The 20,877-nt window shown below is 44.8% G+C and overlaps 2 protein-coding genes across 2 annotated transcripts in view; one reads left to right on the plus strand and one right to left on the minus strand.

The window, feature by feature from the left end:
• Positions 1–20,877, plus strand: part of PEX11G (peroxisomal biogenesis factor 11 gamma) — a 343,872-nt gene that overhangs the window by 83,479 nt on the left and 239,516 nt on the right. The window lies entirely within an intron of this gene.
• Positions 1–20,877, minus strand: part of INSR (insulin receptor) — a 50,057-nt gene that overhangs the window by 11,850 nt on the left and 17,330 nt on the right. The window contains exons 3-10 of the mRNA XM_061353182.1: positions 8,352–8,667; positions 6,677–6,822; positions 6,237–6,381; positions 5,777–5,991; positions 3,433–3,559; positions 2,565–2,815; positions 2,008–2,175; positions 1,433–1,634 (exon numbers count right to left, since the gene is read on the minus strand). Of these exons, the coding sequence (XP_061209166.1) occupies positions 1,433–1,634; positions 2,008–2,175; positions 2,565–2,815; positions 3,433–3,559; positions 5,777–5,991; positions 6,237–6,381; positions 6,677–6,822; positions 8,352–8,667 (1,570 nt within the window). The remainder of the gene's footprint in view (positions 1–1,432; positions 1,635–2,007; positions 2,176–2,564; positions 2,816–3,432; positions 3,560–5,776; positions 5,992–6,236; positions 6,382–6,676; positions 6,823–8,351; positions 8,668–20,877) is intronic.

Raw genomic sequence — 20,877 nt, forward strand, 5'->3', positions numbered from 1 at the left:
CTGATGACTGGCAGAAGGCTTCTTATCTCAAGTGGAGTCCACACAGTACCTCAGGAGAGGTCAATAAACTATCAGGAGCCACATAAAAGCACCTGAAGTAAAGCACACATCATGTTCAGTTGCCAGGCTGCCCTGTGAGCAGGCAATAGGCACAGTATTCACAGGAAATCTAATTCCAGTTTAGGCTGTGATAGTCTGGAGCCTGGCAGAAAAGACAAGCAGGATGCACGTTAGCAGGAAGGTATCTTTACTCCTGACTTAGAACAGCAGAAGGGGCTTGCATTAACAGGATTAGTTAGCCTAGGGAAATGGAGATTTCTTCCTTAGCTGGCTGACAAGGTGGCACATCCTGGTGATTGGTTTCTTCCTAAAATACATACCCCAGAAAGTGGCCTGAGAAGCATCCTGGGCTGGCTGCACAATGCAATTGGGAGAAAAAAATAAATCAAATACATAAAAATCAGATTGTCAGAATTGTTTGCCTACATCAAAAGGAGTTTGGCTTTTGTACATGGCTTGGTTCTCCTCTGCTTTTGAATACGACGTGCTGGTGTCATTCTGCACACTGGAACTTGACCTGATCAACACTAAATAAATGAAACAACAACAGGGGTGACTCTGCACAAGTCTCCATGTGACAACTGCAGGCACCAACCCAGGCTCACAGAGAAGACACTAATACACACTCCATAATAAATGCTCAGTGCAGCTTTTGTCAAGTGGCTGCAAATAAATGTTTATTAGCTAAGGGCAGTAAGAGGAGAATAAATTAAAGAGCCCAAAACGCACGACAGTGAAGAGGGTAAATCGTTACAGACTCTAACCTGACTCCCAGCGCTTCCTCTGTAAGTTGCATATGAAGTGTGAAGACATTCAACACCACTTAATGTGACACTGTGTGTGCCATTCAAAACAGGACGTTCACCACCCACAGCAGCTGCATTCCTCATGGTATTGGAGGTATTTCCCAGACTAAGTGCAAGGAAGACCGCAAATACCGCGCTAAAGGACAAGGCTGTGGCATGGGAAGCTTCCCTGTTTCTTTTCCTTTCTTTTCCACTGGATGAAAAGCTAGACCACAGAATTTTAAGACAGAAAAAATAAATAGCTATTTCTGGCACCAACCAAGTTCAAATGAGCTGCAGGCGTACAGCTCTTTGTTAAAGATTCTCACTTTAGTCCCAAGCTGAGGAGAATTCAAAGATGGGAAATAAGACCAGGATCTTCCAAATGTGTAATAAAATCAGCTTTAAGTGCTCAGCTCTCACCAGTTCTGACATCTGTGGTTCAGCTGGACTAGACAGGCTCATGGAAGCCCAGAAACCTGCAATATGGCCACGTCCAGCCCAATTTTTGTTTAACATTCAATCACATTTCCTATCCCTAACCACCAGGTTTATTCTACTTATTATATATTGTATGATATTCGTACCTGGGGACAAAAACCTCATTGTGAAGGTAGTTCTCAAATGTCTTGCGGAAAGCAGACTCTTCCAGCTCCTTTTGTATCTGGGAATCTGTTTTAGGGCACGAGCAACATTCTCCACTGACATCCTCATTTTCACTTTGATTATACTTCTGAGGATCTTCAGATTCAAAAGGAGGAGACCACGTCCTTGAGGGCAGTTTTAATCCTGTGGATCAAACAATTTTAGTAGCACTCATGCTTGACATGGCAGAAGCAGATGTTTGATCCTACAAGGATCCCAAACAAGTGTCCACAAGATTCACAGCACATTTGGGCATCCTGAGCTTTCACATCCAGGGCGTGAGCAGCTTCCCCATTTTTATGACAGGCCTTGGATTCTAGACTGTGCTATTTCTGAAATGGAGCTCAGATGCTGCTGTAGGCAAAGTTCTACCCCAGGTCATCTCAGTTTAGGTAACACAGAGCAGTAGGTGAGATTTTGGGAGGCCTTAGTGAAATTCTGCTCCGAAATAATTCCCCAACAGGCACAGGATGCCTTCAAAACTTAACTTGGCCCTCAGAGGGAAACACACACTCACCTTTTAAGCAGTAATCAAGTTCATAAAGCTCACTATCTTCTGCCTGCTGCTGCCAGAACACTAGGTAGTGTGTGATGTTTCCATTGGGCTCTGAGGGTGGCTTCCACTTCAGAATGATTTGGGATGAAGAGTTGGAAACAGATATTGGATCTAACGGCACTGATGGAACTGCAAGGGTGGGAAAAGAGACAGAGGTCATCTCCACAGCTCTGCAAGAGCTTGACAGAACAAGGGACAAACACAGGCAAGTTTCCATTTCTATGGGAATAAACACTCTTCTCCACAGTAGGTCCATGTCAGTCCTGCAGGAGGAGGCACTAGCACACACACAAGCTCTTACACATGGCCCATGAGCCTGACAGCAAAAGGGCACGTTGGTATCATCTCCCATGCAGGGAAGCAGGCATTTGTTTAGGAATACCTTCCTACCACAGTGGAGCTGCAATGGCAGTGGAAAGTTTCACGGATATGGGACTATCATGACTATCAGGCAGAAGACTATTTAGGTCTACTTTTCTTTTTCATTTCCAAGGCAGCATTAATTTAATGATACTGACCGGTAGCGTTGGTCTGCACGTAGATGATTTCACTCTTTGCACCGTAAGTTCTTCGTTCATCTGAGAAGGTGACCAGGGTTTTAACAAATACAGCATACTGTGTCCATGGCTTTAAACCCCTCAGGAGCCAGCCTGGCTGGGCCTGGGCTTTGGGCTCATTGGACCGTGGCGGTGGGTCAACATCCACAACTGTCCAGCTATTTGATCCACAGGCGTCCTGGCCATCAAACTCCGTCACATTTTGGTATGGACTTTAGGAAAAAAAGGAAAGAAAAGCCTGAAATTAACAAAATCCTAATTCAAGCTTTTAAAAACATTTCTAAAGACATCACCACAAGCTATAATCCTTCACCCTTTGGAGAAAACAACCAACTCATTGTATGTGTTCTGAAAATGAAGCACAGGGAGCTTTGCAACCCAGGCTCCTAACAGCATCACCATTCCACAGATGATCCCAACAGCTAAATCCAGGCTAATTATTTTCAGCTTTATGAAAATCACTTTGGTAAGCTTAATTCTCAAAGAATTCCCACCTCAAAGGGAATAAAAACCTCAACATCCCATGGAGATAGTGGGGACATGATAAACTACATGGTTAAGAGTACATATGTCTAGAAGAGTTGGAAGAACTAATAGTTGGATTGTTCTTGCATGAGGAATTTTGGCTGCACACAACTCAGTAACTCAGTGATTTTAATGAACGCTTAATATAAGGGTAAGATCAGAAACTGCAGTGTAGGAGCCAGACAGACACAGAGCCTAAATAGCTATGCCTACAGCAGGTTTAATATCTACTCTTCAATGCCAAGTGCTGTTTGTGGAAGGCCAGCACAGTGATTATTTTGTAACTTAATGGTGGATCACTCACGCTTCTTTGTAAAAAAGCATAAATCCCAGGAGATCACGGAAATCCGGAGGCCAGTATGGCTCCCACTTCAACAGGATCTTGTCATGAGAAGTTCTAATGGAGGAAAACTTCAGCAATTCATTTTCACCTGAACCAAAAGAGAAGCAATGAGTTTTGTTAATGCTAAAACAAATAAAGGATTCTAGGTTTAATTCTCTTTTCTCCACAGACAGCTGTAAGAATGGTGGCATTGAGAAGAGCTGCTCATCAAAACCTGGTCTTACTTCAGTGCTGTTTCTGCCTTTATCCAGGGGTTAGAGGTGATGACCGCCTAAGGTTCCTGCCAGGTTTAAGTTTTCTATGGTTTTATGGAAGTGACCCTGTAGTCGAGTTGAACTAAGTGCTAGTAAGTGGGAAATCTAAAGGCAACATATTTAAAATTCATGATGAATTTTAAACACAGCTGAACCCAGTAATAAGGTTTGCACAGAAGGCAGAGGCTACAAAAATGAAGTGTATGAACTCCCAGCCTCGCCTGGAGCAGCGTGGTCCCTTTGCATGCTGGAGGGAAGAACAACAAACAGTTGTAGGAGGATGGAGTTTCGAGGCTCAGGGGACCCATTTGGTTATGGTGTGTCCCAGCAGCCCGAGAAGGACAAACTGTGTAGCTCTGATTGGATTAGCTGTCCCTGCAGTAGCTACACAAGGGAGGATGAGTGTTCACTTCACTGGCACCACATCCAGAATAAACAAGGGTGCTTTTTTTTGGTAAACAGGATGTTACCCATGTGAAAGCTCAACTTGAAAAGTAAAAGCAAACAAAAAGCCAAACACAGCAGCAACCTGTGGTCTGAGGTGGGGGGTGGCACAGGCAACAGCTCAGCAAGAGTGGAGTTAAAGCTGGCAAAGAGAAGTGCAACCATCTCTTATAGCTGCTTTCAAACGAAACAACCAGCTAAAACAACCCAGGAGCTGCACACAGTCACACAACAGAGCTCGGTTTGAACCCCAAATCCAGGCTCATCCCCAAATGTAGGAAGAGGTTTTTAGTCTCGTGGGAGGAGACGACCTTTACAGGTAGCTCCTTCACTCTGCCCAGGCTAGAGCTGTGATATCCCTGAGGGTATGGCTCTATGTATGGGTTTACACTGGTACTGCTATTTTTTGGGGTAGGAAGTCATTATGCTCCATTCTCTCCACTGTCCTGGCATGGGTGCATGTGCTGATACGTGGCAAACCCTATCAGGAAACCAATTCATCTGAAACGCTTTCACCTTTTAAAGACTCACAAATAACCGGATCAGCATAACAAGGGCAGAACTGGGGAAGGGGATGTTTGAGCAGTGCTGGCACCAAGCACAGAGAAACAGTGCAGCCACAGATGATCTAAGGTGCATGGCAAGCTGCAGAAAGAGCAAGGAAATGAAATGCAAGGAACTGAAATCATACTTCAGTTAATGGTGGGGCTCTTGGTGGTGATACCTGCTTACACATCTCGTGTTAGCCTGTGTATGCATGTAAAACTTTGTGGGGCAAGGAGGAGAGATGACATAAGCTAAAACCAACCAATTTTTTACCTGATTACATCTACCTTCTGCTTCACCATGCAGCCTGGTAAGAGTTATACTGGCACAAACAAGGAAAGGGGATTGTGTGTGGCATAGAATGGGAACAAACAGCAGGGCTGGGGGTGCAGAAGGGATGAACTTACTGTTGCCAAAATAAATGTCCACAAAACTACATCTTCAGCAGCACAACTTTAGAGCATAAAGCAACACTGTGTGTTTGCTTCTCAGCCACGCTGACACAGGCATTGCCTTATCGTTGTTCTGTGAGCTTAAAAACCTCTGAGAAGCATAACAAGTGCTGGAAAAACATCTCTGGCTGTTGTCATAGCAATTCCCTCCCATGGCTCCAGAGATGGGTGGAAATCCTGTTTCTCTACTGTTTATGCTGTGTGCATACTGTCACCTCATGACATGGGAAATGAAGATGCTGACTATTAATGAGGTACTCAGCAGTGACACAAAGACCAGCCTGGAATAAGGTTATGTTGTGCTGAACTCTTCAAAAAGCCACAGTACACTTAACCCTGGAAAACTCACAGCTGAGCACACAAGCAGCAAACTTCTGAAGACCAAAGTTGGCACGGTAGGAGCATGGAGAACCCCTAAGTACTTTTACTCATAGCATAGTGACAGTGCTGCTGCAGTGCACATGGCAAATCTGGTGATTCCCCAGAGGGACAAGGACAGTCCCTGGAAAAACAACCTAGGCTAGGCTGAGAGAAGGAAGAGCATGAGTTCAGCAAGACAGAGAGAAAAGAAAAGGATGCAAGTCTCACTGCATTCTCAGGCTTCCTTACATGAAGCTTGATCCCCATTTGTCTTCAGGGCTATGTCATTCCTTTCCTGACGCCCCTTAGTCCCAGAGATCTCCTCCATCTTGTGGATTTCCGACAAACATAGCTTGGGATTATAATGGAAAAAGAGTTTGCCTCGTGCAATAGTGAGGTTGTGCTTACTCCAGTCCCAGAGTTGGCGAAGATTCTGGTTATCCAAGGCATAAAAGGAATAATTCCTGAAAGCAGAGAATGGAAATGTGGATTGGGAGGGGATCCATTGAAAACGCTATTTTCCTCATGCACTGATCCAGACATCAAAGATAAATGAAGGCAAACTACTCTGCCTGGTAGGCATGAGCCACGAGCAAAGGAATGTTTAAAAATAACTTGGGAATTGTTTACCAATACAGATCACCCCGATAGCCCTGACACTCCTGATACCTGAAAGCATTAAAATAAAGTATCTGTTGAAAGAACTCACCCAGCTTCTAGTGTTTCTCCTCTAATCAGATGTAGTTTACGGAAAAAAGAGAGAGAAACCAAGGCATAAGACCGGCGAATTTTTAGGTAACCTGAGATTTCTTCTATCAAGCCAAGATTCGCTTCTAGCTCAGCTGCTATGTTATCTATGGAGAGGAAAACATCGGCTTTAGTTTTCTGATCTCACAAACACTGATACAAAGCCCAAATGTATTAAATAGAACTGTTGTACATTATTTCATAAGACCTTACAAGAAATGACTTAGCAAAAAAAACCCCAAACAAACATCACAAAAGCTTTTGCTTTGGGGTTATTTCTCTGATTCATGTTAAAATTCAAAGTGGTCAAAGCAAAAGGAAAATACCCAAGCTCATGGATAGAGTCATTTTTACTGCTCCAACATCCAGCCCTGCTTAATCCCTTATTCCTGCAGAACTTACTTCCTCCACGGATATTTATTACTAAGCTTCCATTAACAACCGTGCAGCCGCGGAGCTCCTGGGCTGATGTCACCGAATCGATCGTCTTCTCCTTCCCATAGTCACAAACCTTTGGGCAGGGCCCTGCGCAGGGGGTGCAGTGCAAGCTGCAAAACAAGAGAGTCCGGAATGCAGATGTGAATATCACCTAGGGTGTCCCCTGCCATTCGCAAAAGCAGAGGAATCCATTCAAAGCAATGGTGTCCTAACAATCTGCCATGGGATTCACTTGCAGCGAGCAGCACGCAGCTCTGAGGAACTCCAAATAAGTGCTGATAATTCTTTAAACTATCACTTCCATGTTTCAAACATTATCACTTTGTCCCTTCCAATGTAAGAGAAACCAGAATGAAGTGATTTTGATCATTTTGAACAGACCATCCACCACGACGCTGCTCTGTGCTGTACACACCAGGGCTTTCAAAACCAAGAAACCCAGACCTCCATCCCAAGATGATCATGAACCACACATACAATTGACGAGTGGAGCTGCCCATTCATCTGGGAATCCTCTGATTAAGGACTGTACATAAAGTTACTTGAAAAAAAGGCAAGCAAGCATGTGCTTTGTGCTCTGGGGAAATACTTCTTAAATGGCAGCAAGATGACTGCTTGCCCTGGTCACACCACCACAAGAACGTGTTCCCAACTAGTTCAGAGAAATAGATGCTCTAGGAAAAGCACGGAGTACTGTTGCAAGGTCCTACTGACAGCAGCCTGGAACAAACATAGGAGGGAGGCGATGGGTGCTGTTACACAAGCAGCAGCTCTACTTTGTGGGCTGCTAAATCATTCTTTTGAAAAACAAAACAGGAACCAGAATGAAAAGTCCTGTTAGAGTGAATTCCCTGAAATTATTAAGGCAGGAGCAAATACATGTGAGCACAGAGCTACCAATATTCATAGGAAATCTGACTCATCACAATATATAATGTTATTGTGGGACAAACAAAAAGGTTTTCACTGATAAACAGCTCAGCCCCATAAATTATTTAATTCCTTTGTCGAAAACCCTGGGAATAGGCAGAACGGCTGTTCCCTGCTTTGATTTGTGCTACACTTGTTTGTTACATTGTCCATTTATGTCTGGCACAGCTTGAACCTTCTCAGTGAAAGTAATTACAGGGACGAGAGATAGATATTCTGGGAATGATCCACTCAAAACATGCTATGCTCTTTTCATTAGACACGACTTCTCCCTGTTCTGCTTAATAGCAGGGCTCTCTGGTCTGAGGTCAGCTTTGGAGGGGAAGGGAAGCAGGGCTACTAAAGCCTCTCTGTTGCCCATCTCCCTCATCCCACTTGATTACAGAAAGACCCAACTTGAGGATGCTCCTGTTGCTTGTCCTCTCAATCTCCCTTTCCCCCTTTTTCCACACTTGAGAGGAAACAGGGGAAGCCAGGGAATAAGCTATTAGCACATGGCAGGTAGACCTGTCTGCTTTTAATGGCTTGAATTAGCAAGGTATTAGCTTACAAATCATATTAAAGGAGACCAGGTAATCATCACAGCCTCTCCAAGGCCGGAAACTTTTCTTGGTTTTAACAAAGAACACAAGCCCTGTGTCCAAGAGAGAGGAAAGCACAGTCCAGAACCTACAGCCTGGTTTCTTTACCTGCAGACACTTGTACTTACTTGCTGGAATTCATGATGTACCCCGATGGGCACTCGTGAACACATTCATTGTTGTGGATAACGTGACAGCCCGACTCCCGGGCATTCTTGCATTTGTTGTGCAGCTCCTGGCAGAAGCTGAAGGTCACGCATCGCCAGCCCTCGAAGCGGTAGTAGCCGGGTGGGCAGGTGTCCACACATCTGCCCTCCAGGTAGAAGTTGCGGCAAGCCACGCATTTCTCAGGGTTGTTGGGCTCTGTGCAGTCCCCCAGACACTCGCTGTGGCAGCACTGACCATCGGAGGTGCAGCCCTGGGACTTGCAGGCAGGTGGACAAACTGTGAACAGAGGAAAGGAAATGAACATCGCAGTGATGACCATGAAGGCTTCCAAGCAATGATACTTCATCCTGCTTTTCAAAGAGGCACCCATGAAGCACAGGCATCTCCCTCATCTCCGCTTTTCAGTGCAAGTCCCAAATGTTAATAACTTTTTGGAAGTGTTATCATCCACCCTCACAACTCGTTAATGTTCATCTTCAAAGAGAGAAAACTGAGACTCCCTCTCCTCCAAGTCCAGTCCTATAAGGCTCCCAGGAGAGCTTTGGTGACTCCAACATTATAACCGAAGCCCACAAGCAATGAGCCTCTACAAGGAGAGCTTCCCAGACTGGGATAGCCAGTTTCACACAGAAGATTCTAGTTTCTTACATTAAGAAACTAAGCTTCCCACAGCAATGCTGCAAATAATGCACGTCCAACAATACTTCTTCAGCTCTATCAGGATTTGCTTCCTGTCTGCCTATCAACCTGTCCCCGGTTTCCCCAGAGGAAACCTGCTGCCCTGCCAACCCAACACGAGCTCTTTGGTGACTCTCCCATCAAGCCCCAAAAGAATGGCACCCACGAGTGTTACTGCTTGAGGTTTTTATGGTTTACTTTTTAATTACCCATTATTTAGTGCCTCACAATACTTTTAATGAGTGGTTTGGGCTTTGAAATAGAAACCAAGTGGCAGCATAGCTCAGAGCAAACACCATGACTAACGCTGAGCAAGGAAGGAGCCAGAGGGGAGGCTGAGCAAACCCAGAGCAGCTCAGAAGGGAAGGACAGTCCTGTTCCTCCACTACTCAGCACCTTCACACTCAGCCTTAATGGCTCTAATGAGGCTGAACCAAATAAAACCATCTGCTTAATCCAGAACATGCCCACAGGACTTCAAGTCAGGAAAGATAGAATAAAGTTGAGATCACCACTACAGGAGCAAGCACCAAAGCCGAGTACTGCTTTGATGCAGCCATTTAAAGAGCAGGAGGAAGAACTTCAGACGAAGGATGGGGAACACAGGCCTGGATTTATCTCCATGGTTTCATACAGCCTTTGGGCTACAGCTATGAATGGCCAAGACACAGATCAAGACAACATATTCTCACCACACAGGAGGGTTTTGTCTGAGGACACAGCTGAATGGCTTCTGAGGTCCTGCCCAAGTGCCTTCAGTAAAGGAAGACAGAGGTAAGTCCTCCTGTGACCAGTGCTGCCCAGACCAAGTAACTCCACACTGAATTAACACCATCTGCCTCAAAATCCCCTTTCACCACGCTCCACCCCATGTTAAAGGATTGCAGAACTAAGTGTGTTAAAGTGGTTAATGCCATTCTTGGAATAAGCAGCAGTAGGTGGGACAGTAAAGATGAGCAACCTCTGCTTTGTTCCAGCCTGATAAATCCTTTGAAGAAATAGGAAATGGGTAAGGTTGAAATTCTATCACAAGGTCAGTTTAATCTCAAGTATCTCCCTGCTTCCACATCACTCATTCACTGCAGGTATTTGTGCATCTCTCACGATTCATCCAACAACAACAAACACAGGAGTGTATTTCATATCCATCTTTTATGCTGACCAACCTCCTGCCCTTTTCTAGCAATAGGTCTGATTTTGTGAGCCCCTCATAAATACTAATTGATGGAAATGCAACAGCCAAATGGAAGCACCTGATTAGATGAAATATAAAAGGAGAAGCTTGCTTTAAAAGCATGGTTATACATTCTTTACCAGCTCACAGATGGAGCACAAGCCTGCAACAGATGTCACGGCTGCAGTTTACTGGAAACACTGCCAACAAAAAACACAACACAGAAAATTCCAGAATTTAGTCCAAAGCACTATCAAACTTATTAATTCCAGTCTAAAATATCAAGGTTTATGGGTGGGGAAAAAGCCTGGATTATTTCTCACACACTTCCCCACGTGTGCTCAGTGAGCACTGACATCCTGACGTCTCACAGGGATGACTTCTACACTCACTAGTCCCTTGCAGTGGGTCAGCATCCAGCTGGGAAGTCAAATGCTGCACAAACACACATGTGGGAATAACTTGTGCAAGCTGGAGTGGGGAGTGCTGGCAGCACGAGCCAGTATGCATCATCTGTGCTCCCTCCAAAAGGGTATTTTCCCGGCTCTGTTTCATGCTGAAGAATGACAAAGTTGCTGTTAAAAGACAACATTTGTTTCTCAAGGAGTCCTGGAGCAGAGATTGGTCCCCACGCAAAGCACTCCTTTACACATGCACGATGTGGTCCAGCATGAGGCATCCCTGCCCATGGCAAGGGGTTGGAACCAGATGATCTTAAGCTCCTTTCTAACCCAAACCATTGCATGATTCTGTGATTCTATGGCACCTATTTCACACTATGTCACACTATTACTTCTTTGAATTTGCCATGGAAACCAACCTTCAAAGTCCTGTGGTTATTTACACATTTTGAACTCAGCTGCAAATATTCACAGGGCAGAAACTGTTGAAGTTCTCAGCCCTAAAGGTTTTTAGCAGATACAATTAAACTATTTTTAAACTGTTCTTAACGTTTCTCTTTCCTGTTCTACAAGCTTTTGATGTCTAAAAGACAGCTCTGAAGCTAGCAAAGCAGCCAAGGCAATCTTTTTTTCCATTAAGTACTCGAGACCAGAAATTGTCAATCATTACTTTGTGCAAATCCCCATTACATATGCTCCTGAATTGATGTTGTATTGAGATTATCAAGTATGCATGATAGAAAGCACCTAAAAGTCATGTAGAAACCTCACCAGTGCATCTCCACTACTGCTTCTTGTAACTGTTACTACAGCATCCATGTTATATGCCTCTGGATGGGTCAGATGGGGGGTTTTGGGGGTTGTTTTTCTGCCACATTATGCTTTCACTGCAGGAAAACACTGAACAGGTTTGTGCTGACCAAGTGCACCTCAAGACCCCATCATCATTGAGGTCTGCAGACTCCAATAATTGTCATCAGCTCATGCAGATTCACCTCTTCAAAATGAGATGGCACTTTAGGGAGCTGTGGCATGGTCTGGTACACACTGAGGATGCACAGGATGCGTTTACACACAGCATCTATACAGCCCCAGCCTCTGGTTGATGCTGTGGAACTTTGGGACAATGTGGTGCCTCCACCATGGCATAGGGAAGGAAGGCAGCTCTCTGCATTCCACACAGAACAGAAGAAAGTCAAAATGCAACTTCAAAAATCCTCATTAGAATCAAGGGAACAGCTATTTTGGGGTGGGGGCAGAAGTCATCACACTGTACCACAGAAGCTGCTGCAGGAAGAAGTGTTTCAGCACCAGCATAAAGCTGCTCATCCTGGCCACTCTTCATCAGATCTTTAAGAATAGGACTTCCAAAATCCCTGTCCCAAGGACGACAAACAGCAGAATGCTTAACTGATGTGCCCTGGCTGGGGGAAAAACAAGAGGTTCAAACCTGTTGTTCCAGGGGTGAATAAATATTTAACTAGCTAGCTCGAGTGGCTCCAAAGACTTAGGAAACAATGCATTTTACAAACCTTTCTGATTAGAGATTCAAACTGACATTTCTTCATGCTGCTGAGGCCCAGCTTGGGGGGGACAAAAGGCAGTGGAGTCAGTGCAAAGGAATTTCCACCTCTCTGGATCGCTCCAGTCGTTTCGTCACTTCCCTGTGCTTCAGGTGCAAACAAACACACTGATACTGTAAACATATGAGCCAGCACAGGTAACCAGGAGATCCATATTTCATAGGCAAGTCAATTAAGCATTCGGCTGCTCAGTTGATAAGCACTTTGTGTACTGAAATATGAATAAAACCACTGGTGTCAGGTTTTGTTTCTTGCTTTCTGTGAGTAAAATAACAGCAGTGAATTGCCAGAAAAAGAGAAAAATAAAATGAAGAGAGAAAAATCACTTGGGGTAAGTTTCGCTCTTCTTTTGAGATGCTCTGCCACAGGATGGGTTTAAATAGCCATGTTCTGGGTGAGCTGAGCTCAGTGCTCAAATGGATGGTGCTTAGGGTATGATAAGAGGTAAGCAGTTCATTAAGAAGAAATTCTAACCCATGTATATGAACATTAGATACCTCATATATGTCTCTGTACAGACGGATGCTCCCACATGGTTTCAGGACTGATCTGTCATGAGTTAAAGTGATGTTTCCACCTTGCAATCACAAGCCCCATCCATGGGAACGTGGGTCAGCAGAGGTAGCCCTGGCTACCAGAGGTCCTCTTGGCCAAGCAGGGCCACCAGCCATATCCCGACCGAGCCAGTGGCACGGAGCAAACTCGCCTTGCACCACCAGGTCCCTTTTGCTGAATTACACAAGCTGTTATTTCCATTACAGACAAGGCAATTGGGAGGCTCCAGATCCAACGAAGTCCAGGACAGAAAACATCTGCGGCAGGAGAACCGCCCTCAACCTCAGCCAATGCATTTGCTGCCTGCACAGGGAGGCATCCAACCGCTCAGCTATCTGCACAAGGCAAACACTCCTTAACCCCTTGCCAGCTCCCCAAACAAGCCCTCACCTCCCACCGGGAGCCCACGGTGCCACTCTCTGCTTATGGTGCCACAAAACTCACCACGCCAACGCACTTTAACTGGTTATTGCAGGGTTTATTCTCACAGCGAGTGTTTTAACTCCTGAGGTGTATTTATAACCAGGAGAAAAACGGAGGAGGAAGCCAGTATGAACCCGGCATTGACACAGCTTAAAATGGCTTGTTTTGGCCGCGATACGTATCGCTCAATGCCAGAGCTTAGGTTAGTGTAATGTTATATGACGTGCACACGCGTATAACTCAAAGCCAGAGTCCCACAGAAACACTATCGCAGAGCTCTGCATTTCCCTGAGGGGTTTTTCCCCCCCCCCTTACTGTAAATGGCTGCAGGATCGGTCACATAAATTTATCCATTAATAGTCTTGCACACACACATACATAATAATCATTCTTGAGTTACAGCTGCAGTGGGAACTGTCACTTCACGTCCTAACTGTACAGTCACAACAATGACCTCTGCAGAAATGGGACTGTGTGGGTCTGAACAAAAACCCAACGAGCTAGGAAAAAAAGGAAACCCAAGGACTAATCACCCCCGGCAGTAACTGCTCTGAGTGTGTGGTGCAAGCATGGGATCTTAATTTAGCACTACAGAGGTTGTGTTTGTTTCCCCAACTTCTGCAAAGGCCGAGTGGCATCGCTGCTACGAAGTCCATATGGATCTTACCTCCTTATAAAAGGAGGTATTAAATCATGTCTTTTTCACTTGATCACTTCTCAAGATTAACTCTTCCTGCCAAACTCAGCGAGTCACTAAGTGTCTGTTACAGAATCCCGTAACATAACTTTTACCTGTAAAACAACTTCATTTTTGACTCATGATCATTCTTTACTTGTGAGCATTTACTTGATCTGAAGACATCAAGGTGATACCCGATCCGAGTGCACTCATATAGTATAAGGTTGAAAGAGCTATTAAAAATGAAATAAAAATGTCCAGTGAAGACTAGGTTATAAATCTAGAACTCCATGGCAGAGGGCTGCTGTAACAAAAAGTGCCCTGCCAGCCCCTCTGCACTGTGGTTTATGTCCTTCAATTATTTCTTCATGTCACCAAGACCAAAGAGACAGAAACCTAAACCCCAAACCCCAAACCCCAGCAGTGGCAGCTCTTGGGCTGTGCAGGGCAAACTGCTCCCAGGGCGCTACAAGGGCAGTGATGTGGCTGGGGAGAACATGGTTATAGAGGTCCATCAGACTGTAGAAGCACAAGGCCTTCCCATCACCTCTGTGACTAAGAACAGCAGCTCTCCCAGACCTTTCTGAAGCATCAAAGGGAGAAACTAGAAGAGAACAAAAACCCAAGAGGTTAACACATTTCTCCAACATGACCGCCAGCAATGCCCGACACTGGCTGCGGTTATCAAGCAAAATTCAGGAGATATCACAAAAAGTTCAAGCAGTTTTTCTGTCACTTATTCACAGTGCTCGACCGCTCCAACACCATCCATCCCTCCCTTTTTCCCAATGCCAAAGGCATCCAAAGAACAACCCTCCCAAAACGCATCAACTCAAATGCTGTGATCCGCACACAGGATTTCAGTTCTTAGCACCAAGTCAGGAAGGAGCAAGTGCCAAATAAATCCAAGGTTTTACAATCAGCACTAAAATTAAAGTGTTATTTATAAAGTAAGATATTACAGTACATAATGCCATGACCCCACTGAACTGTGAGCTGGGAACATCAGGAGGTCTGTATTTACACAGGAACAGATAAAATTAACTGCAGGTGCCTCCCTTCCCATAGACAGTAACTTCCAAAAACAACACACTTACTAAAACGTAAAGGAAGCTCTTCCCATTGACATTTCTCAGGACAGCATTACAACTCTTATCTATTGTTGCACCTCCCAACCCACTCACAAGTTACGTGCTCATACAGGGAATGTCTCAAATATTCCAAAACAGGACCGGTGCCATCTGCAAACCCTGTGTATTCAGCTTCTTCCCGCAAGGCATCCTACCAGTCAAGACCAGCCACCACAGCTGAACCCTATGGAGATGCTCGGACTGTTGTGTGGGCTTGTTAGGATGAGCAAATGTGAGTTCAGAGAAGATAAAAGTGTTTGGAGTCACGTGCCACCTTGTCCAGTCATGATAATGGAGGATATGGAGGTCTGTGAAAGAAGTTGTTGAATGGAGATACGGGGAAAAGTTTCAGCTCTGTTGTTGGTAGAAGGAAAGAATGGATAAAGGGAGATGTCTCCAGAAACAGTCTTTTCCATGCCAACCTTCTGCTGTTAAGAGTGTGGAGTAATCTATTATTGTTTGCACTACAACTGCTGATGGAGTATTTCTCTGGAAACAGAGAAATTCATATGTGAATTATGCCAAGGAATACATAAATCTTGCTAAGAGGAACTCATATGCATACATACCTATAGATACACATACTTTTATTTACATAATAAACAAAAATATATTTATATATAAGTCATCTTAACAGGAGGAAGCCTGGAGGAAGCCATCAACTGCAACAGATCCACATTGTCTTCGGTCACTTGCTCTTAATCTTCTTAAGAAGTTACAACCTTTGCAAATGAGCTGCTCCAGCTACCACACTGAGCACACAGCACGGTACCTGCACCCAGGCTACAAAACCCTGTGTAACTTCAGATGTTATGGTTCACCTCGAGGCTGGAGTTAGTAAGACAGCAAAACTATCATCTCTTATTTGGGAGGATAGGACTTCTTGGGCTACAAACCTCAACTATGAAGGTCCCTCACCTTTCCCCATTGAACCTTCAGGCCAGGCTGTTGTTTCACAGATCTTCTAGATCCTTCTGTTTCTCTCCCATGGAGGTTTTCACTCCTGCTGTCCTCTGTCACCCCAACTATTTACACAGATAACTGGATGCCTTCCATTCAAGTATGCCTAACATGACCCAGACAGAATACAGATCAAAGAAACCTTTGCCTTTTGTGTATTTCAAGCAGTGTACATGGTGTTTACAGCAAGCCCCTTATGAACTGAACCTACAGAGCAAACCATCTCTCTGATGAAAGCTAGGAGACAAAGAAAAACAATGAACTATAACAATAAGACTCAAGACTAGGTCTGTTTTCATCTCTTAGTACCTTGCAGTCAAGCTGATTCCCAAGCAGGTAAAAACAACTCACAGGAATCTGGCTAAACCGTTGGCAATCAAGCTGAAAATACCAAAACAAGGAGTTTGATTTGAAAACACAGCAGCACTCTTAAAAGAGAACAAGTGGCACAAAGTGCACGCAAGGATAACGACAAGAAGTTGTAAATACTTTACCTAGTACCTACAACACTGCTGTTGTGCCATTCTCTGGCAAGCAGATCGAACCTGCTCCTTGTACTTTGTGTTCAAAACTATACGGGAGCTTAGTGCAGCATAAAAGATCAGAAATAACCACCAACCTTTGCTTTATATGCAAGCCCCCAGACCAACCATACTACATCTTCAAGCAGACCTGGAATCCTCCTTATCACTAAGTGTAATACCCCCATGCAAACTGGTACTAAACCCTAGGCTTTGCTAGAGCGAATGGCTTAGAACTGAAGATCTAGAAGCCACCACAATAAAGCCATTTCCAAGCTTCACCCAATTCTGACAGTAATATGCAAAAGAGGACTAAGTGAAATATGTCTCCCCATAAAAAGGAGCAGAAACATTCAGGGCACCCAACCTCTGGGGAACATGGAAATTTGTAAGGAGTAGTTAATTTTAAAGTAGTTTGGACATCAGGCACCTCGTACTGTGCTTGATTCGGCACAGCAGAAGAGATCATTTGTCATTTAGACCACAACCAGAATCATTAATTTGGGGAATTAGATCTTAGGCAGAAGCTTTTCCCTGTGAGGGTGCTGAGGCGCTGGCACAGGGTGCCCAGAGAAGCTGTGGCTGCCCCATCCCTGGCAGTGCTCAAGGCCAGGTTGGACACAGGGGCTTGGAGCAAGCTGCTCCAGTGGAAGGGGTCCCAGTGGCAGGGGTTGGGACTGGAGGAGCTTTAAGGTTCTTCCCGATCCAAACCATCCTACAATTCCATGACAGCTTTACTCAGAGCTCTGAGGGTGCTGTTTTGCTGTTGTGGTTTGTTAAATTTCAATCCTTATTACAACCTAAGGATTTGTTTTTATCATTCAACGGTTAACATGCCACCTGGGCGCCTCATGAAAGCTTCATGTTAATATTTAACTATATATTGCTCTTCCTGATGTACAGCATCTTGCAAACATCCCTGTTCACTTTAACCTACTCCCATTGAACCTGCTCACTCACACTGCGATCCCAGAAGAGCCAAGAGAACCACAGTGCAGTGGTTCAGGCAGCCACAGATGTCCTAAAAATAAGTGTAATTGCATGTGAAGTCTCTCCATGCTGTATTTTGAATACAGCTCTCTGCTCTCTTAACAAGCAGGATGGGAACCACCTCAAGCCAGGTGACCATAGTGCTGGTGGCAAGCTTCTCATGAGAGCAGTTTATTTCTTAGTGATCAGAAGCTTGAACACACCAAAATAAGAAGTCAGCAGCTTAGTGCTGAATAAGAGAAGATGCTGCATCAGGGCAAGTCATAAAAGAGAAGCATGGGAGTTGGTATCTGCAATGGAGATACACAGATATGCTTCAATGTAGTGTGGTGGTCTAAGAACAAGGTTCATCTGATTCTTCCAAACACACGTCTAAGACAAGCTGTGACTTTTACCTCCAAACCCTGTCCTGAAAACAAGGAGCAGTACAACCAAAGCATGAGGCAGAATGTCTAACCTTTGCTTTCTGCAAAGATAAGAGGAATAAGATTGCTTTTCCCAAGGCCATACAGAAATATGTTGTAACAAGGCATGAAAGAATGAAAACTAAGTTGACATATTCAGCTAAATGGCGATGAGGAAGATTGCATTTTAAGTAAGTTATGTGGAAAGACGTATAAAATGGAATCTGGACACAAAAAATAAGAACAAATCTACACCAAAGAGGATGCATAGTCTAGAGCAAAAAGGAAAGTGGGGCTGTCAGTAACCAAGAGAGGTAATGAAATGGGCGGAAGTATAAGATTAACCACAAGGAGATTAAGCTGATAACTAATGATCTACACAAAAATGTCAGACAGAGGTTAAGATTTTAATCTGGACAGATTTCATGAGTTGTAAACATAGATACCGGAATGGAATTTGTGTTTGTGGGTGAAGATATTGAAAAGAAGCAGAGAGAAAGAAGAAACGTAATCCCCTGCTTCCCATCTCCCCTCCCAGATAGAATGAGGAGAGAGAATAGGTGAAGTATCGCCTAAAGGCCACTTGTGCACAGTAATCTCTGGAGGATGAAGCTCTACCAACCAAATTTATCCCCTTTTCCTTAAGTTACCAGGATGCATAAAGAGTTTCAGCGCGTGGTCACTCAGCATGCTGCCCAAATCCACCCTAGCCATGGCACAGCTCCGGTGGGAATCTGATCACAATGCTTGGTCCTGCTGCAGGCACTCCAAGGGGAAGGCTTTTGCTCTGTGCCAGGCAGGGGCTGACTGCTGGAGACAGCAGCAGAGGGAAGGCGACTCCAGGTCTCGAGCAGGCTCTCAAAGCAGGCAGCGCCCTTGGAAGAAGTGCTGCTGGTCAGCTGCCTGCTTCCCAATGTAACCCAGGGCTGGCAGCAGGCAGCCTGGAATCACACAGAGCGCTTATGTCCCATGAGAGCAGGCAAGGCACAACAGGATTCATCAGAGGGCTAACACATCCATCCTTCTGCTACCACACTGATTTCCCACCTGCGCTGCAGCTCATGGTACTGGTTATTAGGGAGCCCATTTTTCCCCCCACTTTCCATATCACAACAGCATGCAGGAGGGTTGGACTGACCAAACCGTTCTGTGATTCCATACCCCTGCTGTGGTAAGATTTTACAATACAACCAACCATCACTGAAGTCACTGTTTGACAATAAGGAAGTAGAGTAGTAGTAAAAGTCTCATTATCCGCCTGTTAAACTACACTTGGCCGTTGAGAGAAACAGGATCTGCTCACGGAACACAACTGTGCAGGCATGTGCCACGGGTTGCTGAAAAGCTTCAGCTTTGTGGATGTTTATCAGCACGGGAGGCAAGATACGGTCTAATCACCAGTCGCCATCAGCATTGTCCATTTCAGAGCAATTAAAGACTATTCAGAGCTGGTCTCTCACAGCAGGTGAGCCTGCCCATCCCTCAATGGGTAATTACTGTGTGCGTGTGTAGCTCATGGAAACACCTTTACAATGTCTGGAGTCCTCTGGGGAATAAAAATGACACAAACTAGCATTATCCAGCAAGAAAAAGAGACAGGGCTCTCCTCTACCAGATACCTGAAGCTGTATCAGTTTCTCCAGGGACAAAGAGTCTTTATCTTCAGCCAGCTATAAGCATTTTGAACCTCAGAACAGAGCTGCTGTTACTGAAACTAACCTTCACCTGGAGAGAAGCTGCAGAAGTTTGAGATGCCGCCTGGCCCAAGCCAGGTCAAATACTTTATCCAAGGCATTTCTGACAGTTGTTTGTCTAAACCCATCTTAAATTCTGCCTCCAGGCACCTCCTGCACTTGCTACCTGAAGTGTCTTGAAGCCCAGCTCACCAGCAGCTCACCCCATGTTACAGGCAACCATCGAGGCACGGAGGGGGGCACCGAATCACCCAAGAGGCCAAGGGCAGTGCTAAGAAGAGGTCGGTGGTATCTCATATCCACATCCAGCACAAGATCCTCTGCAGGATACTTGGTATGAAGCAAGACACTTAACAGTTTATTACTGAGTCCTGCTCAGTCTCCTTCAGTATCAAAACAAGGCTCATATTTGAAACCGTGCCACTCCAAATCAGGCTTTGGGTGGATGGATGTATTACCCCAGTGCATAGTCACTGGCAAATCTGAGCGGCGAGAAACCTAAAGTGTGTTTGAAAAACACAATCTGGAGTTCTTTTTGTTATCACAGATTAGAGCATGTGGAAAAACAACACACTCTGCCCTGGTGCTGATCAACAAGATCTGTCATCCAGCAGCTCCTCCTTTCACCAACAGAGCCGTGCAAAACAAGAGGACATTTTTCTTATCACACCCACCAAACCCATGCACTGTTTGGGCTCAAAGGAGAACATTTTCTATTCCTCAGAACAAAAAACTGATGCTTGATGTGGATACCCAATTCTAATAGATTTCTAGACCAGTTTTGCAGGCTATAAACTCTAAGCACTGAAAGAGCAGCCAAACACCACACAAATTTCAGCAGCCCTGGAGATACGGTTATTGGAGTGTGGAAGAGAAGCCTAAGGAAAAGGTAACCTACACATGGCACTTCTTTTCCTCATTTAATAATCACTTAATAATCATTTAATAATGAGGTGAGAAGTTGCTTGTGATAGACCAGTGGTTCCCACACAAATGCTTTTTCATTAAGGCTCCAGGCAAGACTGCTACTGCACGTTACACTACTCCTTCTGCCAGAAACACGGAGCATGAAGATTCCCCAAGTCTAAACCCCACAGAACTGAATGAACAATCAGTTTACTGAGCTTTAAAGGCTTTGCTTCAAATACAGTTCTAAAACAAAAGCCTTACTCCTTTAAGCCACGTTAAGGCTTCACTGGGTGAGACTTTCAGACAGTCAGACATCACACTGAGGAGCTCCATTTCCTCTCCAGCTTTTGGGAGTTTCTGAGGGGTACTCACAAGGGAGCTCTTG

Source organism: Neopsephotus bourkii, unplaced genomic scaffold (genome assembly GCF_033783945.1).
Source record: "Neopsephotus bourkii isolate Nb327-2 ecotype Australia unplaced genomic scaffold, CSIRO-AGI_Nbou_v1 NB_2, whole genome shotgun sequence".
Classification (NCBI taxonomy): Eukaryota; Metazoa; Chordata; class Aves; order Psittaciformes; family Psittacidae; genus Neopsephotus; species Neopsephotus bourkii.